General features: G+C 41.2%; 1 protein-coding gene across 4 annotated transcripts in view; it reads right to left on the minus strand.

Moving 5' to 3' along the window:
* The window catches only part of DNAH5 (dynein axonemal heavy chain 5), a 300,951-nt gene that overhangs the window by 217,262 nt on the left and 57,240 nt on the right, over positions 1-26,449 (minus strand). For 3 of the 4 annotated variants that reach the window (XM_050937377.1, XM_050937376.1, XM_050937379.1), the window contains exons 1-3: positions 19,928-20,208; positions 2,657-2,791; positions 1,269-1,353 (exon numbers count right to left, since the gene is read on the minus strand). In XM_050937377.1, the coding sequence (XP_050793334.1) occupies positions 1,269-1,353; positions 2,657-2,791; positions 19,928-19,984 (277 nt within the window). In that variant the 5' untranslated portion in view covers positions 19,985-20,208. Of the gene's footprint in view, positions 1-1,268; positions 1,354-2,656; positions 2,792-19,927; positions 20,209-26,449 lie in introns of those variants that run through there. The other variant, XM_050937378.1, reaches the window with a different exon arrangement.

Raw genomic sequence — 26,449 nt, forward strand, 5'->3', positions numbered from 1 at the left:
TTCCAGTTTCTAGAGATTTAGGCTTTTTAAAGAACAAATGGTATCAGAGTTTCTCCTCATTTTCTATTAGTACTACGTTTTAATGACATTCATAATGCATTCAAAATAATTTTGCCAATTTGCATTATTAATTGCTTGCCTAACAGACTTTACAGCAAGAGAGAGCAGTACATTAACATCCCCTATACATTTTGATTAATGGACTTTTTTGTAAGTTGTATTTTAAGTGGAGGGAAAAGTTGACTATTATTGACTAATGTGATGTTGCAAGACTGAGTATGCACAACATTCCGTTATTCAAGACATTATTGATTAAAAATTTCATCCGCCTTGCCTCATACATTTCCTGTCAAAAATCAGACTGATGAACTGTAAGAATTTCTGGAGGCAGATTACAGATTTTAAAACGGGAACTATTTCTTCTGCTATAAAAGGTGTAACCTTTCCCACAGTTGGCACTATAGGCAATAGCCTGGTAAGAAACCCAATATGACTCCCCTGTAGTAGCCAGGAGGGTAAAGCAAGCTGCTGGGCTTCTTCGCAGGATGTAACCACCAAATAGCATAGGGTATGCCATTGGGTTCCCTTCCCCTTTTTTGGTACTGCTCTTTGCTAGTAAATGTCACAGATTTTGAAGCTGGCCTAGAATTTTCTCCTTTCTTCTCTCGTTACCCATCAGATGTTTTCACTTCCTTCTTTGCCATCTGTTAGCTTCTCCTTCTTTTCATCAACCTAGCTCCATTCCTCAGTACTTCACATCCACATCCAGTCAATCCATTCCTCCCCTGTACATCCACTCTACTTCAAAATTTAATCTTCTAGCTCCAAGTGTAAGTTACACCAGGTGTAACTCTGTCAGTCACTGCCACACAGGTGTAAGACAACCTGACTGAGGTTCAAAGTGACTTATATGTCACTTGAAGCTGGTGCATTTAGGAGAATCACTTTCTAAATTATTTCCATGCCTCTTACAAATGCTTCACTTTGGAACGTAATTCAGTTTATCTACTCTATTTAAGGTTACACAGAAACACAGATACTATATCACGGAGCATCATAAGGGTTAGTTTATTGCATATGTGCAATACATCCTTGGCATTCACACAATTTAAGTGGAGGGAAAATAGAAGCATGTGACTTAAGATTTCAGGTGCCTTGAGCCTCACTTTATTTAATTTGGAAAATAGCTATGTTTAAATATCACTTAGCACAACTCGGGATGCGACATGTTACAGTAAAAAAAATAGTACTACTACAAGTTACTTAACCAGTTTCAGGTGTCTCCACATCTTGATAGTAGAACATGATATGACGAAATCCTTCAGTGGCCAAGAACTTATTGATGCGCTCGATCTGTTAAAAGGTTAGATCATTTACATACTTTTCCTAGTTATTTACTGGATAGCCTACCAGCATTCACAAAATCAAACCTTAAGTTCACGCATTTTAGCATCATTGTTAAATAGGAAAATTAAACCATCATGTAAGGCCCAATTCTGCCACTTTTACTGAAGCTGAGTTGCTTCTACCCCTGCCAGTAAATCTACTCAATTTAATGGGGTTAGTCAAATTGGTAATTACTGTGTAACATGAGGAAAAGTAGTAGGATCAGGCCCTTATTTGCATCAGCCATGTACTGAATATTGTGTTCATAGTTATAAAAGTTGAGTTCACCATACATGGCTTCAATTAAGGCAAAAATGTACGGAGAGCTCTTACTCTGTTTCTCCACCACCATAGTTTTAAAGGATGAACTACGTTGACTGGCTAATAATTAGAAAAATGTAGCTGCTGTTCCTAAGCAGCATAGCAGCAGCTTTTTGGATGTAGCCATGTTCGAGCCTCAAGGGGGAATTTTGCAGCAATGTCCAGATTTAAGACTACCACGAATGCCCTGCTCCTCCAGCTTCCTTGAGCTACATCTTTGGGATGTTCAGCCTTAGGTAACTGTTCCATAGGCCCTTTAGGGCTCTATAAAAGGTAATCAGCAGCTTATTCACCCAGCCATTAACTGGCAGTCAGGGGGCTCAGGGTACAGAACCTATGCTTAATATTATTTTATAGTGGCTGTATTGGACATGAAGCGGGTGTTTCTTAGCACATCCACAAATAGCCCCTAAAGGGTGTGGCTCCTCTTAGATGGACAACAGCTTATGCTGAAAGTGTTCTTTCTTACCGATGAAGCGGGAGTCACTGAGAATCTCCCACAGAGCAAGTACTTCAATTTTTTGAGATCCTAGAGAAGTTCCCTCTACTAATCAGATGCATCACATTCAAAAGTCTGGGTTTAACCCCAGGTTGATCTTCCATTCTGTTGAGGCCCAAATGTGAACATGGGAAATCAAGGGCTCCATTAAACAGGGAAGGGGAGTTACTTCTTTCCTAATGAAGTTAACCTTTCTTGTAAACTTTGCAAATTCTCAATTATATATTTTAAACTTAATATTCTATAGCCTCAAAAGTTGGAAGTGCAATATAGCTGAACTTGAGTGCAAGATGAGGGAAAAATAATTAGAGGAGTCTGGTGATCCACAGGCACATACAAGTTAATTGATAGCTGCTATAAAAGTTACTCTATAATCTATAAGCTGCTATAATAGTAACTCTGAAGCCAGAAAATGTGCTACAGACTCTACAGAGGTAAAATTCAGCATACCTGGTTACCCTCAAGAATAGCATCTTCCACTTCAGCTTTGTCCAGGTCCACGCAGGAAGCAACAATATCCAATATATAATCATGTCTGCCATCCAGCTGAGCTCTTTTGGCCTCCTTCTCCTCCTTGAGCTTTTGCTGTAAGAAAACATTGACCATTGGGAGAAAAGTTAGAACGGCTAAAGTGATTTGTACAACTGAATTTGCTCACTTTTCAAGTTACATCTCCTTCTTTTGGGGTTTACTTACAGTTGACCTATTTTTAGGCCCCAACCTATATTTGTGAGAAGTTATGAAATTTAAAGTTTTATAACTAATTTACTTGGTTCAACCATCCAATTTAGCCTATGACTTTATAAACTAAGCATATTATATACCATCATGTATTCCTATCAGAGGCCTTCTCTGGAGGAAATTGCATGAGGTACCATCCCTATCAGGCTACATAAATCTCCCACAATCCTCAGCTCCTAAAGCCACTAGTCCCTGCTTTTCAGACTATTTACATATGCTGTTTACATCAGGACATGATTCCAACACATCCTATTTGTTATTCATGCAGGATTGCTATGGATTTGTGCAGTAAAAGGACAAAGAAGCTAACTGAGGTGGTTGGGATTTCACACATTATTTCTTTAGTATAAGGAGATGTAATACAAGCAATAAACCTGAAGACACAAGTGTTTACAAATGCAGTTAGCTACTGCTATTAGATTGGTTTTTCAAATACTATACCTCAGCTTCTAATTAAATTGAATCCCGTATACAACACATCTCATTTGGTTAGAGACAAAATAACCTTCTGGAATAGTTGCTGGTATTATTGTGGTTGCAGATCACATTAATTAATATTATTTCATTTTCAATAGAAATTTAGAATTATATTTTGTTGGTGGTAAATCCAAACCATTTCCCCAGTGATAATGGATAATTCAGTAAGTCTAGAGCGTGAATGCAAGTAATATAGCCAGAAGCTGTAGCAGATCCAATAGGCCTTGCATAATTGAAATTATTCCCTTATATAAATATCCTTCCTAATTATTGCAGGATCTTACTGAAGAATTTGTAAAAATTTCTTTAAGTCCTAGAAACATTTGTTCAGAATGCTTGAATGTGTGGGGAGAGAATTTTTTTCTGTTAATGCATAAAATAGGTGACTGTGTTTTCATTAAGTTGATATACTTGAAGAAGGCGATGGCAGTAAAATATTAGTTTTGGGCATATTAAGCACAATCTTCTATCATATCTGCAACTCATTTGGTCCCTGAAGACTACGAAAGGATAAAACAAATGACAATATACTATATGCTGCAATCTGTGGGCTTCACTCTGTGAGGTGGATAATCCTTGTTTTACAAAGAGAACGATATTCAACTATAAAATGACATCTCACATTTGTCAGCGTCATTTTGTCCTTTTAATAAAAAGTTGTCACATGACTTGAGCTCAATGTTCATTTACCCATGGAGCTGGTTAGCAAACTGATAGAGGGTGAAGTTCTTCCCTGTGATGAGGGTCTATTGCAATTTCTTTGCCCCATCCCTGCTGGAGGCGGTGGCACCCTGACATTCCTTGCCTAGGTAAAAACCTACTCAACCCAGGGTACCCACAAGAATTAGTTCTCTAATGGCCAGGCAGAAACAGTAACCAATCAGAAGTCGCCAGGCAAGTTAAGAATGCTGGCCTGCTTCAAGCCAGGATGAGTGTAGGTGGAGCCGGGACAAGAGAGCAACTCCTCAGTCTCATTCAGAAATGTGAGGCCAGGTTAGGGCCTTGTTTCCAGCACTGCAAACAAGCAATTACGTTTTTGTTTACTAGTTTAACATTGTAGGCAACCAAATTGCATTTTTGTTTGTTCATTAACCACTTAAAAACTGAGACCATGTTCCCTGCCAGAGTTCTTCAGCTCCAGGCATGCTGCCACTACTTGGTACTAGAAATGGAATCGACTTCTCCCCTTTTCCGGGAAGGGGGCCATGGAAGATCCCTTACAACTCCTGACTCAGCAACTGCCGACCCAGGTGGAGAACCAGCAATTGCTCCTTGAAGAACAGGAGGCCTAGTGGGCCATCCAGCTGCAGCAGAGTGCTCCTCAAGCCACTTCTGCCGTAGCAGCAATGATAGCAACAGCAGTTCCAAGAGGCCATGCTTCAGTAAGTCACCAACTGCTCCCCATCTGAAGCAACACCACTAGGGCTGGATATAACTCTCTCCAAATTAAAGCTCACTGATGATCTTGAGCCCTATCTCATCATGTTTGAGCAGGTAACCCCAGTAGCTAAGAGGATGAAGACTATCTGGGCCATGCAAATAGATCACTTTCTGTCTGGGGATGCTGCTTACCAGGCCTTGATGACAACGTCATCAGGGACTACGACATCCTGAAAGTTGCTATACTCAACCAACTGGGGGCATCCCTGGAGATATACCACCACCAGTTCTAGACCAACTTCCACCTAGAGCACAAACCAAGGTTGTTCCCCAATGCCTAAAGGATTGGGTCAACCACTGGCTTCAGCCAGAATACTGTTCTTCAGAGACTACAAACTCGATATTGCTGGATTGATATCCAGGGGTCTAGCAGCCTTTGTTCGGACCTGGGTACAGAGACAGAATCTTTGAGTCACTGTCAGCTGCCACCCAACTCAGAGGAATTTGAGGGCAGGCTAGCCATGCAAGGATGATGGACATACGCCTAGAGGGCCACAGGCCTAACCACATGAGGAGTCAGCTTTGGTTATCAGGAAGGAACTGGAGATGTCCCAAAATACGGAGCACCCTTTTACTAAACCCCTAGGAGGCTTTCTGAGACACTGCCCCATGAGTCACCTGAAGAGGAGGAAGCAGGAGGCAAATGAGGATCCCCTAATTGGACAGTCATCTGTTTTCAGTGTGGGAAACCTGGGCAACTTAGCTGTTTGTCCCCTCTCATAGGCTGCAATTACTTGGAGTCTCTTGAACGAAACAGAGGAGAATTGTAGCTCAAGTATGTCTTGGGGCAGTGTTGAGGCTTATAGGCTTAGGATGCTCCCAAACTTGGTGTGGGAAACCCTATTGGACCCAGAGAAACTACAGTAGGATGACTGGTATTCAATACCTCCTCAAGCTTCTGTACAGCATATACAATGCCTCCCTTTTGCTTGCTGCTAGGTAACAAGATGCTAGCGAATACAATGTTCTTGACAGTTATGTTATTCTTATGGCTAGTTTATTTGTTTTCTTATGTGCTATTCAGAGTTGATGATACAGACATGCCTGAAGGCTAGTAAAACATTAATACAGTATTTACATTTAAATACTGTTGGCACACAAAACTACGGTTAATATAAACCTATTCCGCTTGAGTAGTTCTCAAAAAAGAGGAATCTCTCTCATCATTACACTTTATAGCTGCTGAATTTCCCACTGAACTCCTAGGTTGCAACACTTCATAAAACTACTTGCAAACTCGGCCATGGAGTTACTGACTTTTATTAATTCAACCTCTGTACTTAATTTAATATGCATGTTATACACCTACTCAAACTCATAGTCAAAAAATTACAAAAGGTTGGTCGGCAAAGTTTCTGAGTGCCTATTTTCCTACAGATCAGTACTTTCCCGTAGGAAATCTGTTGAGCAGTCTATGAAATATTCATACAAATATTTGGAAATAAGACCTCAAATAATCCTATGTGTAACACCTTTCTATTCAATAAAGTTATACTGGGGCTCAATAGGGCTAATTGTTTTCTCACATGGCTTTAAAATGGTTATCCACAGACTATTTCTCTTTACAAAGTTTTGTAATTTGAAAGACAGCATAAAGATAGCAGGATCAACTAATGCTCAAGATTATTTTATTATTGCTGCAAAAATCACCACAACCATCAAATATACCCTTCCAGCTACTGGCTGGAGTTAGGTTGATAGGGAGCCTTAATTGTAGATTTCCTTAATTTAAGGTTTTAAACTGAAAAGAAATCTAAACTAACTTTTGAATTCTTGTTTTGAGGTAATTACACTCTAGCTGTACTATATTATGCCTTAGTTATGGTGCTGGCTGGGTCTATGTGTGGTATATGCACCCGCAGCCCCTAATGGGTGTGAGACCTCACAGCAGGGAAAACCCCTGACGCAGGAACCTTTAGAGAAAAGGCCCAGGGAGGGAAAGCAAAAACGTTCTGAGTCAGCAGCAGGAGGGGAGCTGCCTCTGTTCCCTGTTCCAATAATAAATACATTGTCTGCTCTTACAGAACTTGTACCTGTGACATCATTCCAGGGACCCTGTCTGGAGACCACAAAGTCACACATCAATATTTCGACCTAAATTACTGATATACACTCTCCATTTTAATTTAGTCTGAGCATTCCTTTTTTAGAAAAGTTAATACATATGCTGACATTAAACAAGAATCCAGAGAAAGAGCTACCATGTTATATTTCTAATGATATGAAGGCAAATATCTATCACAGCATTGTCTTTCACATTTTAGGGCCTGATTGACCCACATGCCCAGGCTGCTTTATGCTGCTCTACAGCAGTGCAAGGCAGTCATGGCATATTAGCTAGTTTAACTGGATTTACAGCTGCTATTATTGCCAGATTTACACCTTTACTCTATTTACAGCTTTCCCCCCCCTCTTATCTTCCCTGTTGAGTAGATCCAGTACAATGGGTTTTTAAAAGTACAGCTAGGACTAAGCATCTTTGCCAAAAATAAGTTTCACCTTCAAAGTAGGCTGGTGCATAAACTTTTCAAAAAAAATTGTGAAAAGTTCTCTTAGAAAATGGCTGCAATCAGTTGTTCACAATTGAGTTAAAGTCGCAACTGCCCTTAGCTATCTCCCATTGCTCTCCATGAGAGCAAAACCAACCTGCCATCACCAAAGATGGCATCCTCCATGCTTTCATATCAACACTTAGCAACAAACGAATGGAGACAGTGGCCATCTTTTCTTATGACAGTCAGTGGCCTCCATCCCAGTGAAACATTGAGTTATGGTGGCAATTTTGAAATAGGTATTCTCAGTTTCTCTAAAAATTGTTCTTTGGATGAAGAATAATCTTTCAATTACAAGTAACAAGGAAACAAATATTTACGTATTATGGTCACTTTATCCATTTCACCCACATGTGAGGTTTCACTTCTGTACCTGCTTCTGTGTACAAAGACAATGCCTGTGCTTACATCACTGAGGACTAAGAAAGGTTCTATACTTTCAACAGGATGCCTTCCTGACTGGTTACATAAGTTGGAAGCTAAACACATAATGAAACAAATGCATGTAGTCAATGAGGCAAGAGTCAAATAACAGCAAAGAAAGATTCTCCACTGCTTTGTTCATTAGTATACTCTATTCAAGACCTGCACTGACTGAGGCAGGGTTCCTGTAAAAAATACAGTAATGCCATCATTTCACTGAAGACTTATTGTCATGTATATGCATGAATAGCAGAGTTAATTTGCATGAACAGTACTTTTGAGTACTCCACTTTAAAGAATATTCTGGCTGCCAAGTATTTCGTGTGCAGTTTGTTCCTTTTTCATCATCATGAAATCCTAACTTTTATGGGGAAATAGCCTTCTCCTGATACTGATTCCACATTAAAATTGGAATTCCCAATTAAATGGTAATGACATTCTCCTCCCACACCTTAGAATGATTCACTGGGTATTAGTAATTTCCATCCAATGGAGCACACAATTTGTTCTTGTGATATCCAATTCTATACACAAAAGGATAAATCAAGCCTCATATACTAACAACTGCCACTAAAAACTATTGAACAACATATGTTGGGTTTTTATAGCTATATAGATATAGATATATGCACAATATAACGTTATAATGTTATAGTAATATCCATTAAGCACACATTATCAATATAACATTATATTGCATATATATTTCTAGCAGTTACATTGCCTAAATTGGTTTGTCTTTTTATAATCCTATTCACTTATGCTAAGCACCCCATAGCACTTTGCAAAGCTGAAGTCAGCTTTGGCATTAGAAAGTAAGAAACATGTCAAAGGCATAATACATTAATGTTCTGCCTCAGTACAAGCTGGGGAGGTACCTTCACAAATCAGTACCTAGAGTTCTGGTATCCAAAACAAAGATAATGAAGGGACAGAACAACAAGTTAAGGAACTGGTACAAACTGATGGGTCAAATTTTAGTGATGTGTAATGAGTTTTGTAACTTGTAAAGTCATCCTATAAAACACTCCTAGCTGCAATGTGTAACTTTGGCAGCACACCTTCTGTTTAAGATGAATGTAGCAATGCTACACAAGACAGCTTCCAGGAAACTGCTATCATATTAAATCTTTTTTCCTGTACTATGCTATTATTGACTTTTACAATAAATCTGACTGATATTGGTTATGGGGTCTCCTGAGTATATTTTGTAACAAACCGAAGTGCGGTCAAGCAATTGACCATGAAATTTATCAACAAGGTAGTCTCCACCAAAACTTCTTTTATAGTACAAATCAATTCCAAAGCTTTCAAGTATACTAATGTGTCACATAAGCCAATTTTTATATTCCCAGTGTGTCTGCTGTAACAAAACCCATGATTTAAGGAAATACCGTGTGGTCTTCATTTTCTGCTCATCCTCTTTGATTAAGGATTTAATTTTGTGCACCATATAAAAATCACTAAGTATCTAAATGCTGACTGTTCTTTTAAAGTGAGTCCAGATCAGCAGTTAAGTTCAGCTCAGATTCATGTGCAAATCAATTAAAGACAACAGGGAACAGCATAGTTTGATCCCATATGCTGCTTTTAATTTCCAATTTCTACAGAATTAGCGTACATGTCACCTTTTCACTGAAAAATTTCTTTAGCCAAAGAGTTTGGATTCATAGACATTGTCATTTTGAAACCACAGAGTACTTTATGTTGTTAAAACATATCGGAAAATTAGCTTAATACAGCATAGCAACAGCATCATTTTTTCACATAAAGGCTATCTGATGCAAATTTCAACTATTTGATTCTGCCAAATAAGAAAAGCCAAAACCTCAGGCTTCACACATGGAAATAAAGAGGTACATTAGTCTTTTACTTTCATAAGCCAGCTCCACAATAACTCAGCTAATTTTAAAAAGACCTGAGGACAGCACAAAGAGACGGCAGTGATCATTTCTGCTCCACCAGACCTTTGGAAATTCCAGCGAGTAAAAATATCCATTGAGCAATACAAGCTACTATGAGCACAAACAACTTATCCTCTGCTGTATACATAGGTAAGAGTTCAATTCCACATCTGTGTCTTTATCTTCAAGGCATACAATGGTCTCTGGAATATCCTGGGCCCAGGTCACCTGAACCTCTGAGATTAAGACTAGTCAACAAATCCCCTCCTTTTCACAGTGAGCTGTCCATAGCACAGGGAAAGCTCATCTGTACTGGAAAAAGGCTTCTCAGGGGCCAGTCCAAGGCAATGGAATGAACTCCCAAAAGATCTAAGAGCACTTCAATCACCACTTTTTTTCAACACTTAGACCTTGTCTTCAGTAACTAACAGGACAGACAAGATAAACAAACTGTTCTGATAGAATATAAGAATGGCCACACTGGGTCAGACCAGTGGTCCCTCTAGCCCAGTAAAATGTTTTCCAATATTGGTCAATGCCAGATGCTTCAGAGGGAATGAACAGAACAGGCAATCGTCCAGTGATCCATCCCGTGCCATCCACTCCCAGATTCTGGCAGTCAGAGACTAGAGACGCCCAGAGCATGGGGTTGCATCTCTGACCATATTGGCTATTAGCCATTGATGGACCTATCCTCCATGAACTTATCTAATTCTTTTTTGAACCCAGTTATACTTTTGGCCTTCACAAAATCCCCTGACAACAAGGTCCACAAGTTGATTGTGCATTGTATGAAGAAGTACTTCCTTTTGTTTTATGATGCCTATTAATTTCATTTGGTGAACCCTGGTTCTTCTGTTATGCAAAGGAGTAAATAACACTTCCTTCTTCACTTTCTCCACACCATTTATGATTTTATAGCCCTCTAACATATTCCTCCCCCCTTGGCAGTCTCTTTTCCAAACTGAAAAGTCCCAGTCTTTTTAATCTCTCCTCATATGGAAGCTGTTGCATACTCCTAATCATTTTTGTTGCCCTTCTGCGTACCTTTTCCAATTCTAATATATCTTTTTTCAGATGGGGTGACCAGAAATTCACTCAGTATTCAAGGTGTGGACATATCATGAATTTATATAGCATCATTATATTTTCTGTCTTATTATCTATCCCTTTCCTAATGGTTCCTAACATTCTGTTAGCTTTTTTGACTGCTGCCACACATACAGTGCATGTTTTCAGAGAATTATCCACAATGATTCCAACTTGTTGTTAGTTTTTGTGTCTTTTGCTAGCTGCTCTTCAAATTTTTTTTGGCCTCCATAATTATAGTTTTACACGACTTGCCAGAGTTTACACTCTCTTCTATTTTTCTCAGTAGGATTTTACTTCCAATTTTTAAATGACCACTTTTTGCTTTTAACTGCCTCTTTTATTTTGTTGTTTAGTCATTGTGGTATTGGGGTTTTTTGGTCCTCTTCCTGCCAATTTGTTATTTGGGATATACATTTAAATTGAGCTTCTATTAAGATTTTTTTTAAAAAAATTCCATGTAGCTTTCACCCATTTCATCCTTGTGACTGTTCCTTTAACTAGCTTCCTCATTTTTGTGCAGTTTCCCTTTTTGAAGTTAAATGTTAATTTGGTGAGTTTCTTTGGTATTTTGCCCCCTAGAAAGATGTTAAATTTAATTATGTTACGGTGGCTATTACCAAGAGGTCCAGCTATATTCACCTCTTGGATCAAATCCTGCGTGCCACTTATGACTAAATCAAGAATTGCTTCTTCCCTTGTGGGTTCCAAGACTAGCTGCTCCAAGAAGTACTCAATGATGTCTAGAAATTTTATCTCTGCATTCCCCATCCTGAGGTGATATGTAGCCAGTCAGTATGGGGACAGTTAAAATCCTCCATTATTATTAGAGTTTTCTATTTTTGTAACATATCTAGTCTCCCTGAGAATTTAACGATCATTGTCACCATCTTGGTCATGTGAGTGGTAGTATATTATTACTGTTCTTATAATTCAAGCATGGAATTTATATCCTTAGAGATTCTATGGTACAGTTTGAATCATTCATTGATTCAGTATATCGGACTCTGTGCTTGCTTTCACATGTAGTGCCACTCTCCCAGCAGCACAAACTATTCTGTCATTCCTATATATTTTATACCATGGTATTACCATGTCCCACTGAATGTCATCATTCCATCAAGTTTCTATGATATTTATTTTTATCAATATCCTCATTTAATACCAAGCACTCAAGTTCACCCATCTTAGCATTTGGACTTCAAGCATTTGTATACAAGCACTTACAAATTTGCCAATATTTAGTTGTCTTCCTGAGATGTAACTGAATGGGACTCTTTCATTTGACTGTTTCGCTTCAGTTCATACCTGTATTTTGTCAACTTCTATCCTCTCCTTGTTACTAGGATATAAAGAATCCTCACTAATAAATCCTCCCCAAGGGATGTCTCTGTCTGAACCATGTGCTCCTCCACATCTGTCAGCTTTCCCTTACCTAGCATCTAATGTTATATACCCAACTATGGGTATGGCTATACTTGCAGCCATACAGCGCTGCCGTGGCAGCGCTTTAAAGTGCGAGTGTGGTCACGGCACCAGTGCTTGGAGAGAGCTCTCCCAGCGCTGCAGATACTCCACCTCCTCGTGGAGATTAGCTTACAGCGCTGGGAGCCGCACTCCCAGCACTGGGACAGTGTTTACGCTGGCGCTTTGCAGCGCTGCAACTTGCTGTGCTCAGGGGTGTGTTTTTTCACACCCCTGAGTGAGAAAGTTGCAGCGGTGTAAAGTGCCAGTGTAACCAAGGCCTATCCTTCTACTTGGAGGAGCCTACTTCAGATACATGTACAATTCCATTTTCAATTTGAAGTTTTTAGTGCCATTGAACTAGAATTTGTGAACAATCCTACCCTGTTAAAGGCTGTAGCCTAATTTGGGATGGGCATGATGAGGCTCGTCCTACTGTTTGAAGAGATGCTCCATCAGGCACTGAGTTTTCACTGTCCTTTATCCTATTGAGTTCTATTCCTGCTGTGCCACTTTGGACAAGTTACTTCACCTCTGGTTCTCAAGTTCTCAATCTGTAAAAAGGGGAAAGTTTCTTCAAGCCCTTTCAAATCTATGCATGAGAGGCATTATTGAAAGCTCAAGTGTAGTTTAACCAATTCCATCTGTGCTGCTCTCTGCCAGGCACAACCGTTCTCCACTGCATACATGGAAGAATGGACTTACCAGTGGAGGGTCTCCTCATGACTGGATATGGCATAGCAGCTTTCCCCATACGGTGCCCCTTGCCTACAGCTTCTCTGGTCTTCAACCTCTTCCCATGATTCGGCCCTCCAACCAAGTCACAATTTAAGTCCACCCATCCTTAGGCATTTGAGTCCAAAACTGAAGGACCACTATGAACTCAAACACAGGCTCATCTGAGGAATCTTCAGCAGGACTCCACCCTTCCACTCAGGGCTTGTCTTCATACAGCCACTCCTTTCCTGGGCCCAGTCATCTTATCCGCTAGGAAGCATATCCAAGCAGCAAACAGTCAGACTCTTGGCTGAAACCAGGTTCCTTAACTGAGAGGTAAGTGAAGCTCTGATCTCTTTCCTGGTCAGCCCCAAACTGAGGTGGGTATGCTTTTATCTCCCCTCTCCACTCCTCACATCTACTACAGGTGTAGCTATGTGGGGCCAAGTGGGTCCCCAGTCCCTCATTAACCTCCTCCTTGCCAGTGTGGGGCCTGTGGGCCCCATCGCAGGGAGATCGTGACCTGAGTTTGCTAATGTCAAAAAAATGTCAACATAGATTTAGTTTCAAGATTTGACTGTTGAACCCTAACCACGCTGCCCAGCCATGAGCAAATGAGAAACTACCAGATCCACTTACGAGGAAGAAGGATTGGAAGCTGCTTCTCAACTTCAACAGCTTTTTCTCAAATATGGAGAATATACACATAAGCTCTCCCCAACAGGAGAAATTTCCCAAGTCATTTGGATAAGGTATTATCTTCTATTTGTATTCTTTCCCTGTGGTATTGAATCAGTTGCAACAAATGTTTGAGTAGAGGATGAGCCACATTTACAGTCAGGTAGTCTATGAAGGGGCATGTCCTCACACAGGTTGACAGGAGACAAACAAGCTTCTCTAGGCCTGTTCAACACCAACAAGGTACACCTGCAAGGCTTTATCTGCCTGGTGAGGGGAAAGTTAAAGGGGAAAACCTGCCATAGGAAGAGGAGGTGAACAAGAAGAGGGCTGCTCCACTTCACACAGCCATGACTGGTTCACCAAGAGGGAGACAGCAACAAGCCTCACTGATCCCAAAGCTGCAAGACCCAGTCTCAGAACAGTATGCCCCAAGAGGAGGGGCTGGAGATAGACCCCATTTTAGACTAAGCCCAAAGGGCTGACCTAGGAAGACTGCCTGAATCCAGGCCAACCTTTCTTCTCTTTATTCTCCTATGGACACCCCTCTCCCATAAAGGAAGAAAGAGGGGAGAGGACTTTTCTTTTGTTTGTTTGCTCGAAGAGCCCCCTTGGGTATCCACCGGGGGGCGTGGAGAGGAAGACAGTATAAGGACCTGAAGCAGAGAGGAGAGGACTCCTGCCCACCACAAATGGTGGAAAACATGGGTGTAACCAGACCTGATACAAGGGATTGTGAAAAAAAAAAACACCCTAGAGGGAACAGAGATCAACTGCTCCATGCAACATCTGTGGAGCAGTGCTGTGAATAGTTAGCCGAGATGCAGCAGCAGCAAGCTGCTCAGCAACACCAGGTCCAACAGCATAGCTGCAGCAGTGGACCACCCAGCAGTAAGTTCAGACCACACAACAACCACAGCACCTGAAGGAACTGATGGCCCAGCAGCAGGAATTTCAAAAGGAGATGACACAGCGAACAGTGCCATCCCTATGCAGGGAATCTCATCAAGTCATGCCTCCATCGAAGATGTTCCCCTGCCAGTACCAGTAAAGCTAACCAGGATGGGGCTAGATTATTACCCTGACACCTTCCTAGTTATGTGTGAGATAGTGGCACTAGCAGATCAGTGGCCCTCATAACACTGGGCTTTGATCTTGACTCCATACTTGACGGGGCCTGCCAAGGCATCCTATCATAGTCTGGACTTGGAGAGGGCAAAAGATTACAAACAAACAAGTAAAGGGTGCCATTTTGAACTACCTGGATATATCTGTGCAGACCCATCATCAACAGTTTAGAATCAAGAGCTACCTCAGGGGACCAGATCCCGGATAACAGTACAACAGTTGAAAGAACACTGTTGGAACTGGCTCCATCCAGAGGAGCAATCAGGAGCCCAGGTGGCTAAGGCCATTGTGACAGAGCAATTCAGAAAGATATTACCCGCAAAAGGCAAGAAGTGGGTGCCATGACACTGCCTGGGGACATTATCAGAAGCTGTAAAGCTAATGGAGGACTTTGTAGGAGCCAAAGGATTGTTAGGGACAAAATCACCCAAGGCCTTGACAGGGTTGCGGATGGAGCGGCAAGAAACCTGCAGGGGGAGAGAGAATGGTGAGCCAGAATCAACAACAATCTCCCAAAGGGGCCCAGCTCTGAAGAGGCCCTCCCACGTAGTCAGATCACCCTGTGGACCAGTATTGCCATAGCTTTTGTGGAGCACAGAGGAACAGGCTCCAGGTACCTGACTGCATAGTCGACAATCATTAATATGTACTGATGCCCCAACAACAGATGGACATATTGCACACAGATGCTTTGAATGTTGGGCTCAGCACCATACGCTCATAAGGCTTTGAAGGAGAACACCCAGTCCTACACCTGAGTAGGAAGCTCTTTCCTAGAGAAAAGGCTTACTCAACTATAGAAAAGAAGGCATTAGTGATTAAATGAGGGTTGCCACCTGTCCAGTTTTCACCCAGACAGTCTGGGTTTTGGGTTGTGTGTACAGGTGCCATTTGACAAGCCCTGATGTCTGTTTTGTTTTTTTTTTAATCTGTGGCAACCGTAAGTAGAAGGAAGAAGGCAAAGCAGCAGCCACAGCTGCTGGGGACCAGGCTGCTCTTGTGGTTTGCAGTGGTGCATGACATACAGAGAGCAGAGCCTTGGGGGAAGAGGCGGAGCAGAGACAGATCGAGGCAAGGTCTTGTGGGAAAGAGGCAGAGCAGGGGGCAGGGCCTCAGGAGTCCAATTAATACCCATTAGAAAGGTAGCAACCCTAAATAAAATGGGCTGTGGATTCCCTCAGTTATCACCTGTTTGGTAGCCACTTCTCTCTGGTCATAGATCACACTCCCCTACACTTCCATGAAAAACAAAAACCCATACATAATGAGATGGGACCATGTGCTACAACCCTACAGTTTCAGAGTACAACACCGGGCGGGAAAGGACCATGCTAACGCTGATTTCTTTTCTCAGGAGATATGGGAGGGTGACAAACTGCCCCAGAACGGCCTTTCCAGCTTGAAAGGTGGGGTACGTGAAGCGACACACCCTCACACTGACAGAGAGGACACTAATAAGCTCCCCTGGGCCTATTCAACATCAACGAGGCACACCTGCAAGGCTTGTTCTGCCCGGAATCGGGGAGCTTAAAATGGAAAACCTGCCACAGGAAGGGGTGATGAACAGAAAGAAAGATGCCCCACCTAAGAGAAGCCGAGACAATCTTGCTGAGAGGAGGATAGTAACAATGAGGTGCGGCTGGAGACAGACCTCATTTTAAACTAAGCCCATAGGGCTGACCTAGAAAGACAGCCTGAGATACAGGTCACCCTTTCTTCTCTTTATTCTCCCACAGACTCCCATTTCCCATAAGGGAAGAAGGAGGGGAAAGGACTTTTCTTTTGTTTGCTCTAAGAAACCTGCTTAGGCATCTGCCAGGGAGTGGAGAGGAAGACAGTATAAGGACCTAAAGTGTGATCTGGAGGGGACTTGAGGGGACCCTTGCCCTCATGTTGTCCCAAAGGCTACTCAAGGGTATAATTTTTGTAGAGAATTTCTATCCACTCAAAAGTGTGTACTAACATTTTATACCTCCAGACAAAACTCTAAAGCTTGCTTCAGCTGAAATCTGTATATGATTCCTTTCTGAAGGACTCAATTTTGCCTAAAGGAGGTACTCCCTCTTTGAGGGTCAAAGATACAACAGGAGAAAAGTATATATCTTCTTTTAGGGACATGAACCTAACTAGAAGGGAAAAGTTAATTGGATTAGGAGATCTATGGTGTCTGCTTAGAGAAACCAAAAATAGAGCCTTAGCCTATTTCAGTTACAGCTGATGAAGTACTTCTAATGAAAACTCAACTCCTCCTCTACCTTGCCCACTGCTGGCAATTGTCCAAGCATAAGGTAAAGTCAAATTTTAATGTGTCCAGTCTGTATTTCTAACACATGTACTACATTTTGAGGTTTAAGAAGTTTTACATAAAAACTAGTTTACATTCATTTCCTATTTAATCTCCATACATAAAATATTATTAGCATTATCATGAGCTTCTACGTGGAGCCTTTCTGCACAAACAAGCCTAGGCCTGACAAACCAAACATTTGATTTGGATTATTTCACCACGACAGCAAATGGAGCTCTTACTGACAGATTTGTTTGAGAAAACAATAGCAATCCATCCTGTTATGCAGCATTCTGAGATTGCAAACAGTACAATCAAAGGTAGAGCCAATGGTCATGATGGCAATCTAAGCAACTCAGTTTTTATCCACTTTTAAAACACTCTTCATTTAAGCCATCCCTAGAATAGGGACGGTAATCACCCTCTAACTCAGGCATCTGTAACATTTGCCAAAGGTATCATTTAATGGGTGCTTTTCATTATTAAAGCTCTCTTCGCGTCCTACTTACCATCAGGAGAACCAGTTTTAACTGTGTTTGTAATATGTTTCCAGGTGTCCATAAGGCAGTAGAACAGAAAACTACATTGTAATGGAGGTGTTCCATTGTAGAAAAGAGCTCTACAAGTCACTGCTGATAATGTACAACTACTAAAAAACTAAAGAGTTTACTAAGGTTTTTTTGTTGCTGTTTTTTCTAGGGTTTTTTAGTAATCTGGACTAACGACTAACCTGATTCTGGCACACAACTCTTTCCTGTGTAAGACAATTAATTTCAGCTCTTGCAGAACACAAGTCCCATACTGGACAAGCTGGCATGTAAAGAGTATCTAAAATTGTGTTCAGAAAAATGAATTACTTATGCATACCTGACCTTCCGTCCGCAGCCAAGAAAAGAAGAGCTGCCACAGCGCACACAAAGCATTAGGTAGAGATGAACAGCACACCATCATCATACCGTCTTCTGGTTTATTAGAAAGTCTTTGAGCTCACAGCAACCAAGAGGATAAAAAGCATGGAACAGCCAACTAATCACTATCCAAAGTAAAGCATAATAAATACAACATCTGCCACAGAAGTAGAGTGGAAGTAGTGAGTGAGTGATTCCAGACACAGCTATTCAGAAAAGGTATCCCTGTGTATCAAGCCATAGTTTGTATTAACAGAAGGCAAAGGATCCAAGAAGAGAGCAGGATGCCCCAAACCCAATCAGTGATCAATCGCCACAACTAAAGTGCAAAACAGATTATTTTGTGACAAGTCTACACTGGTAGCTGCAATTTGAATATAATACATGCAAGGGATACATGCTACCCATGGTGGAGCTAAGGCACAATCACACCTGAATGCTTGCATATGTAGACCAGTACCATTTCCAAACTCTACTGGATGGACACTAGACAGTCCAGAGGGACCCAGAGTTATATGTAATTTCTCACAGGAGTCCACAATATTAACAGTAGCAATTATGTACTCAGCAACCCAGACATTTCAACATTAAGCAGCCTGAATACCACCAATGGGGACTCGGACTGCCAGGCACATCTCATCCCATGAGCCGAAGCACAAGTCTACCAGGTCCCAGCACTGAATAGTTTCTCCTATTAGGGGTTTGAAGTTCAAGTACTTTCCTCACACCCCCACCCATCTTGCCATTTTTAGGCAAATTATTTTAATTGTCATGAAACCTTGTTCAGCATCAGTTCTCTTTTCTTATTTAAAGGATAATCAAAAGTCTTCCTGCAACTTTAAACAGCCTCACTCCTTATAGTATAAAGGGACCACCATTTGAGAAGGTCCTGTTTCACAAGAAGAACAAATTACTTAAGCACACATATGAGATATCTGAATTGGACTTCTACATATTTTGCTATACTAGTAAATGTATTGAGGGCTTCTCTACGTGGTGAGTTAGTGCATGGCAAAGAAGGGTGTTAATCTATACCACACTTCCATACTAGGGATTTAATGAAAGGATACTATGGAACTTGTAGTGAGCCGTAGTGAGGTCCACACAGAGCATTAGCACAACTGTATAAGAATGAACTTTAAAAATAAAGCATTTTCCAATGAAATTATTTCAAATTACACTTTACATTTGGTTTCTTACCTGAAAATCATCTTCTTCAGAAGATGACAACAACCTGAAAAAAATGTACCTGGACAAGAAGTCAAAACTTTTTAGTTTACCAAGATCCTTTCTATGGAAGAAAAAATGTGGTTCATTTATTGTAAAAATTCACTTCCAAACTAAAAGTCTCAAAATAGTTTGTGTGTTGTACATTAGGTTTTTCATGCTGGACTCTCACAGAACTCATTTAATATACTTTTGAATATGAAGCATGCACTAAGTAGCCTTTCTGACCATCTATAATCACATCAAGCTAATCCAAAAACTGTGTGTTAAAGTAACTTCTCGTCTAATACACCTTCAATTACAGGATCTTTAAGAATTTAATATAATTGACTGAAATTATTCTTCAACATCCAAGTTTAACCAAGTCATATTGCCATTTTACATGTAAATAAATGGATGCCAAAGTAAGGTAAAGTGACTTTTCCAATGTCACAAGTCAGTTCTAGTCCCAAATGTGTCCTAAGCTTTAAAAAAAAAAAATTAAATCTTGGGCCATTTAACTCTTACACCTAAATCACACAAACAGATACACCAGACCAACTTCTCACTGTTCTTAACAAATTACTTGCAATTGTTCCTTCCTTAGATTTTTTTTTTAATTTGTCTGACAAACCTTCAAGTTATTGTATTATGAGATTTTTTTTTTATATTAGTACGAACTTTTTCCACACTTCAGTCTTCCTTACCTTTAAAATTCTGGTGACACTTTGTTTCCAAAGTTGCTTTCTTCCAGTCCTAAACATTGCATTAAATCAGTGTAGGATACTATAAGCATCAAGAGGTGTCAGTTTTCAATCCACACGCCTTATAGATTTGCTTGAGCTGCTACATTCTTCATTCAATAGTCTTTTTTAATAATAGGTCTCTTGGAGAGCCAGCAGCTGTCAAAGTTTAGATTTGTGTTTCTTGAAGCAAGAACCGATGTGTGCTTTTACTAATTACGAGCCAAGCTGAACTGATTCAGAAATCACAGCCACTAACCACCATAATTTACTGTCTTTGGAGCATGAGCCATGGATATACAGCTAACAGCCAACCTCTCTGTTGTTAAGGTAATATTGTTTGTATACAACACTGCTTGGTTTAGAAATAATCATGCTCAATGGCCAGCGTAACCATTTGTACAAGTCGTTTTAAACATGTCTTATCTTGATTTCTGTTTACTCTTATTAATGAAGGCCTCAAGTGAACAGAAATCTTTACCTCTTTGTCAGCTATGGCTTTTTAAGTGATACAGAAACTTGGGAAAGAAGCCTCTTCCACAAATCTTTAATCAAGACTTTGGTCTTTGGACTACTGAAAAAGTACTATTAGGCATTTTTGTGCCTGTTTTCTGCCAGTCCTATGCTTCTCTTTCCTCTTAGTCCTGCTCAGTTACACACTGAAATAGTTGTTGAATGTTTAGCTTTTCCTCTTCAAATATTTTCAGCGCTTAGTTTTCAGAAGTGGCAGATCTTTAAGGCCTCCAAAAAAACAAAACAAAAAAACAACAAACCAACCAAGAATAAAGCCAAGTAACTTATACAGCTATTTTTAGGAACTTTTGTTCAGTGTGGTAAGTACTTAAGGTTATACTCAATACTCTCAGTGAGAATTGTTAGGTATATTGAAATACGTTATATTGCTTAAGAAATAGTGTTAATTTCCCTCGCCATCTCCCCACCCACTGTAATGGAAATCTAGATTAGTTTTACACACATCCCCAAAAAAGATTAGACAAGTTCATATAAGAAATGTGATGGCAATTAATAGAGTTGTGCTCACCACTGCATTTTTTTCATGGTCTCTCTCTTTGCCTACAAAGTACCAGATGTGCGAGCATGCTAACACTTCACTTTGAGTTGTGTATCAGTTCACAGGTATTTCAGAGCCCCTACAGAACATCTAATATGCAAGATGCACTCTTTCAAGTAAAACCACTACCAGTATATTTTCTTGTATGGAAGCACATATCTTGTCAAGGTTTTTTCCCCCACTTTGAACTTTAGAGTACAAATGTGGGGACCTGCGTGAACACTTCTAAGCTTAATTACTAGCTTAGATCTGGTAACACTGCCACCACGCAGAAATTTCAGAGTCTGGGGCACTACCTGTCCCCCCAAAACTTTCCCCTTCCTGGGCTGCCTTGAGGGTCTTCACCAATACCCTGGGGAACACAGATCCAAACCACTTGGATCTTAAAACAAGAAGAAATTAACCATTCCCCCTCCTATCCCCCCACCAATTCCTGAGGAGTTCAGACCCAATCCCCTTGGATCTTAAAACAAGGAAAAATTAATCAGGTTCTTAAAAAGAAAGCTTTTAATTAAAGAAAGAAAGGTAAAAATTATCTCTGTAAAATCAGGATGGAGAATGCTTTACAGGGTACTCAGATTCATATAGCCCAGAGGAAACCCCCTCTAGCCTTAGGTTTAAAGTTACAGCAAACAGAGGTAAAATCCTTCCAGCAAAAAAAAACATTTACAAGTTGAGAAAACAAACATAAGACTAACACGCCTTGCCTGGCTGATTACTTACAAGTTTGAAACATGAGAGACTGATTTAGAAAGATTTGGAGAGCCTGGATGTACATCTGGTCCCTCTTAGTCCCAAGAGCAAACAATAACACCACCAAAAGCACAAACAAAAGACTTCCCTCCACCAAGAATTGAAAGTATCTTGTCTCCCTATTGGTCCTCTGGTCACGTGTCAGCCAGGTTTACTGAGCTTTTTAACCCTTTACAGGTAAAAGAGACATTAACTCTTAACTATCTGTTTATGACATATCCCTATATGGTCCAGCAAGGACACCAACTCTAGGCTCCAGGCTCCTCAGATGTCACCTCTCCTGGGCACAGACACACATTTCCCCCACTCCTGACTGAGGTATTTCTAGGCTGCACAGCTTCCTGCCTACATTGTGAAATACTCAGCAAAGGACCAACTGTCTAATTAGGACTGTTCCACTTCTCTTCTCAGAGATGGTAAACAGTGTAATTACAACAGTTTAGTTATCATGCAGGCTGCCCTTTGTAAGCAGATTCATTTATTCTTAAGGTGGAAGGATTAGAGAGAAAACATATTAAAGCCAATCAAAGAGCCTACATGTATGCTAATCCCAGAGATGACCCCCGATGCCAACAAGGGCACTGGCTGGTGATTAGCCCTTCAAATCCCACTCAGAGTGTTTCCTGTGGCCACAAATCCATCACAGCTGCAGAACAAGCCCCCTTAGTCTTATGGGGGCTTAGCTGACCAAAGTCCTGCCAACCTTTCCCTAAGGATTGGGCCCCCTGCCCTACAACAGAGGTGCTGTCCATTTGCTGGATCAGAAAGAAGGCCCTGAGTCAGTTTAAACTCTGGCTTTTTAACCAAAAACCCTTTGTTGACCTCTGGATAATCCACTTTGAACCAGTATATGTGAGCTTCTCTCAAGGTGGTGGTAGCTCTCTAGAAGCGTTAAACCTGAGTCAACTTGCAGAATCTCTCCAACTGTACTTAGTTTCTGCAGGGTGTGGTCCAGTCTTCCTCCCCAATGGACACAAATATAATCTTTTACCAGTACATAAACATTTGCATTTTTAATACAATGAACTCCTAAAATACCTAAAATTAATTCCATAAGGTTGTCCAGGATATTCTCATATATCTGACAGCAATTTGTTAGGCTATACTGCATCAAAAACTCAAAAAACAAAAACTCACCCTGGGCCCTACTGTTGTACTCCTTGCATAAAAGCACTTCTACTTCACTGAATTATACATTCATAAATGCTGCATGATCATAGTATCATCTTCTTCACTATGTTTTAAGGCTATGTAATACTGATACCTGTAAGTGTCCTTGCTCTCAACACTTTTAGAAGATGTTAAACATTAAGGGCCAAATCATGTTTCCTTACTCAAGTGAGTAATACCATGGAAATTCATGGAACTGGTACGTGGTCTCCTCAAAAGTCTTTGAATCCATGCCTACATAAGTACAAAGTCAATATGAATCATTAATTCAGGAAACACCTCATATAGCAGTATATGCCCAAATCAGGGGTTCTCAAACTTCATTACACTGCAACCCCCTTCTAACAACAAAAATTACTACATGATCCCAGGAGAGGGGACCAAAGCCTGAGCCTGCTCGAGCCCCACCCACACAGGTGCAGAGGCCAAAGTCAAAGCCCAAGGGCTTCAGTCCCAGGCAGGGGGCCTGTAACCTGACCCTGATGCCCAGGGCTGAAGCCCTTGGGCTTCAGCTTTGGACCCCACTGGTGGGGCTTGGGCTTCAGCCCCAGGCCCCAGCAAGTCTAAGCCAGCCCTGGCAACCCCATTAAAACGGGATTGCAACCACTTTGGGGTCCCAACGCACAGTTTCAGAACTGCTGCCCCATTACTATATCCCATAGGCAAAAAAGGTTTAGCCGCAGATCTATTAGCACACATGCCTGCACCCATACATTGCCCTATATACAATGGTAATACTCAGAGAAAATATGACCCAGACAGCAAATTCTGTGGCAGGATTGCAGCTCTAGAGATTAAGGTTGAGAAACTCTGAAGGTCCAATTCCCAATAAATCAATGGACATTCAAATTCTTTATGACACTTTGAAAATTTCAGCTTCAAGTGTTGGAAGCAAACACATAGCTCTACCTCAAAAAGGTGCCATCTTCTTTTCCAGCTATAGAAAAATATGCAATACTTTTCATAAATATGTGCATTCTCCTCCTCCCAATAGGGTCATGCACTTTGTATACAGACTATTTCATAAACTTATATTAAGCCTTTAACTTAATTGATCAAATTTAACTTATTGCACAATTTTCTTCGGTACAATCTAACCTTTCCAAAAAAGTCACTTTTAAATGGTATCTTCAAGTTCCTGTGCTTTTCCTTGTTTAAGTATTCGTAAAATCATTTAAATTCCAAGCATCCTTGTGTTCCCTTTTAGTAGCTAAGATGTCATTTTCCCTTCCAGCTAAATGCATCCAATTGATGGAAGACATCCAGGACAGAATCACCTTCAGATTCTCATAACCACTATCACTTACTCATTTTCTGAACACTGGGAAAATCAGAGAGCAGTACTGTCTAAGAATTCCAGCCTAATGAAAATACAGATAATTAAATTTCAAGTGTAAACTTTACTCTGATTTGAAAGCAAAATAAGTCAGCCTTAAAGAATGAGCTCCACAGTTAATGCGCTAGCCTTGCAATTCAGACAGGTCATTTTCCGAACAAAAAAGGAGATACAGACACTGAGCAAGAGCGAAGGCTCCCAATTTGTCAGCAGTTGAAAACAGAAACCTGAAACGAGAGAATGGATGCAGCATCTGCCAAGCTGTATTATTCATTTGCCTCTGAGGGTGTCAGGACCCATAATTCCAGAAAAGCATGGTGCATGCACTACCACAAAGGACCCAGAGTAGCTGAAAAGTTATTGAGAACAGCAAAACAGAGCCTGTTGAAATATATTGATTTTTAACTATAAAAAGTACACCCAACCTTCACTATAGCAGACCTGGCATTTTGCCATAATCAACTATCTTTTAGAGTCTATTTTGTAACTAAAGTAACACTATTTCCATGGTTCTGGTTAACAGGTTTAAGTGAAAAGAACAAATAATCCATTATTGCTTTTTAGAAAAATATTTATTAACATGCAAAAAGTTTTAACTATAACATGGAGGTTGTACACAGGGCCGGCTCCAGGCACTAGCTCAGCAAGCAGGTGCTTGGGGCGGCCAAGGGGAAGGGGCGGCAAGTCGGGCTCTTCGGCGGCAGTTCGGCGGCAGGTCCCTCAGTCCCTCTCAGAGGGAAGGACCTGCCGCCGAAGAAGAAAGTGGCATGGTGGAGCTGTCACTGATCGCGATCATGGCTTTTTTTTTTTTTTTTCCACTGCTTGGGGCGGCAAAAACCCTGGAGCCAGCCCTGGTTGTACTATAACGCATTTAAATCAGGCAAAGCAAGGTTACATGTTAAAGCTAAATGTTGTCCTCCTGTTATGAGACAGTAGTTAGTAATGTACTCTAGTCTTCATTAGAAGCTAAAGATGGGGACTCACCAGCCACTACACTACCTTATGGCTGAATGAGGTGATGAAGGGTTTTTCCTCTCCACTGTCCATTGACCAGCCATCCAAGTCTGCTGGTGGTCCCTTTAGCCTTGTGGCTCTGTCCACATTTTACACTGATGTCACATTTTACTCCTCACCCCTTACCAGGGAAGTCAGAGTCCAGTTCACTAGCAGTCTGGCAGCCTTGTACCCAATCTAAACCCACTAGCCCTTATGACCCTTGTGTTGGGCCTTCACCATACCTTTCCTTGGTGGCCTGTAAGGGAAACAAGTCAATCTCTCTACTCTGTATTTCAGCCCAGGGTCCCTGTAGCAGGTGATTAAGATCTGCCTCTTCAGTCCTACTGATTCTTCCTCAGACTTCTTCCTACTGTGGCCTCCTAGGCCTTCTTCCCCAGCCCTTTTCAGGCCTTGGAGGGAAGGTAACAAAGAAATGGCATTACAAGAATAGTCCAAATATGTTCCTAGCCTGGCCTCTAGCCCTTCAGGAGATTCTGTCCTCAGCTCTCTCACACAGCATTCACAGGAATGCTCAGGAAGCTTCATCCTATGAAATGCTACTTTTGGGAGCTAATGGGGAGAGGTCTGCCCACCTCCTACGGCTGGCCCCTTCTGAACTAGACTACTCCCTTTTAAGGCTGCTTCTCCACAGCTGTCATGTCTTGCAGGTGTGGTAGGGCAGGGCTACCTGAACGTAAAGCTGCTTTTAAACACCCTTTTTCCTGATGCAAGGTTTGTACACATCATTACGACATTTTTTGAGGTGTTCATAATTCAGCATTTGCTTCAAAGTCTTTTTATCCTTATAGTTCAATTTCACCATTAGAGTTAGTTATATGCAGGGATGGCTCCAGGCACCAGCACGCCAAGCGCGTGCCTGGGGCGGCAAGTCACGAGGGGCACTTTCCCGGTTGCTGCGAGGACGGCAGGCAGGTTGCCTTCAGCGACATGCCTGCGGAGGGTCCGCTGGTCCCCCGGCTTCAACGGACCTCCCGCAGGCGTGCATCCGAATCCGCGGGACTGGGGACCTCCCACAGGCAAGCCGCCGAAGGCAGCCTGCCTGCCGTTCTTGGGGCGGCAAAATACCTAGAATCACTCCTGGTTATATGGCTTTGTACTTACACGCACAGCTACTATATAGTAGTTGAGGATGGTAGTT

This window comes from Gopherus flavomarginatus, chromosome 2 (assembly GCF_025201925.1).
Source record: "Gopherus flavomarginatus isolate rGopFla2 chromosome 2, rGopFla2.mat.asm, whole genome shotgun sequence".
Taxonomy (NCBI): domain Eukaryota; kingdom Metazoa; phylum Chordata; order Testudines; family Testudinidae; genus Gopherus; species Gopherus flavomarginatus.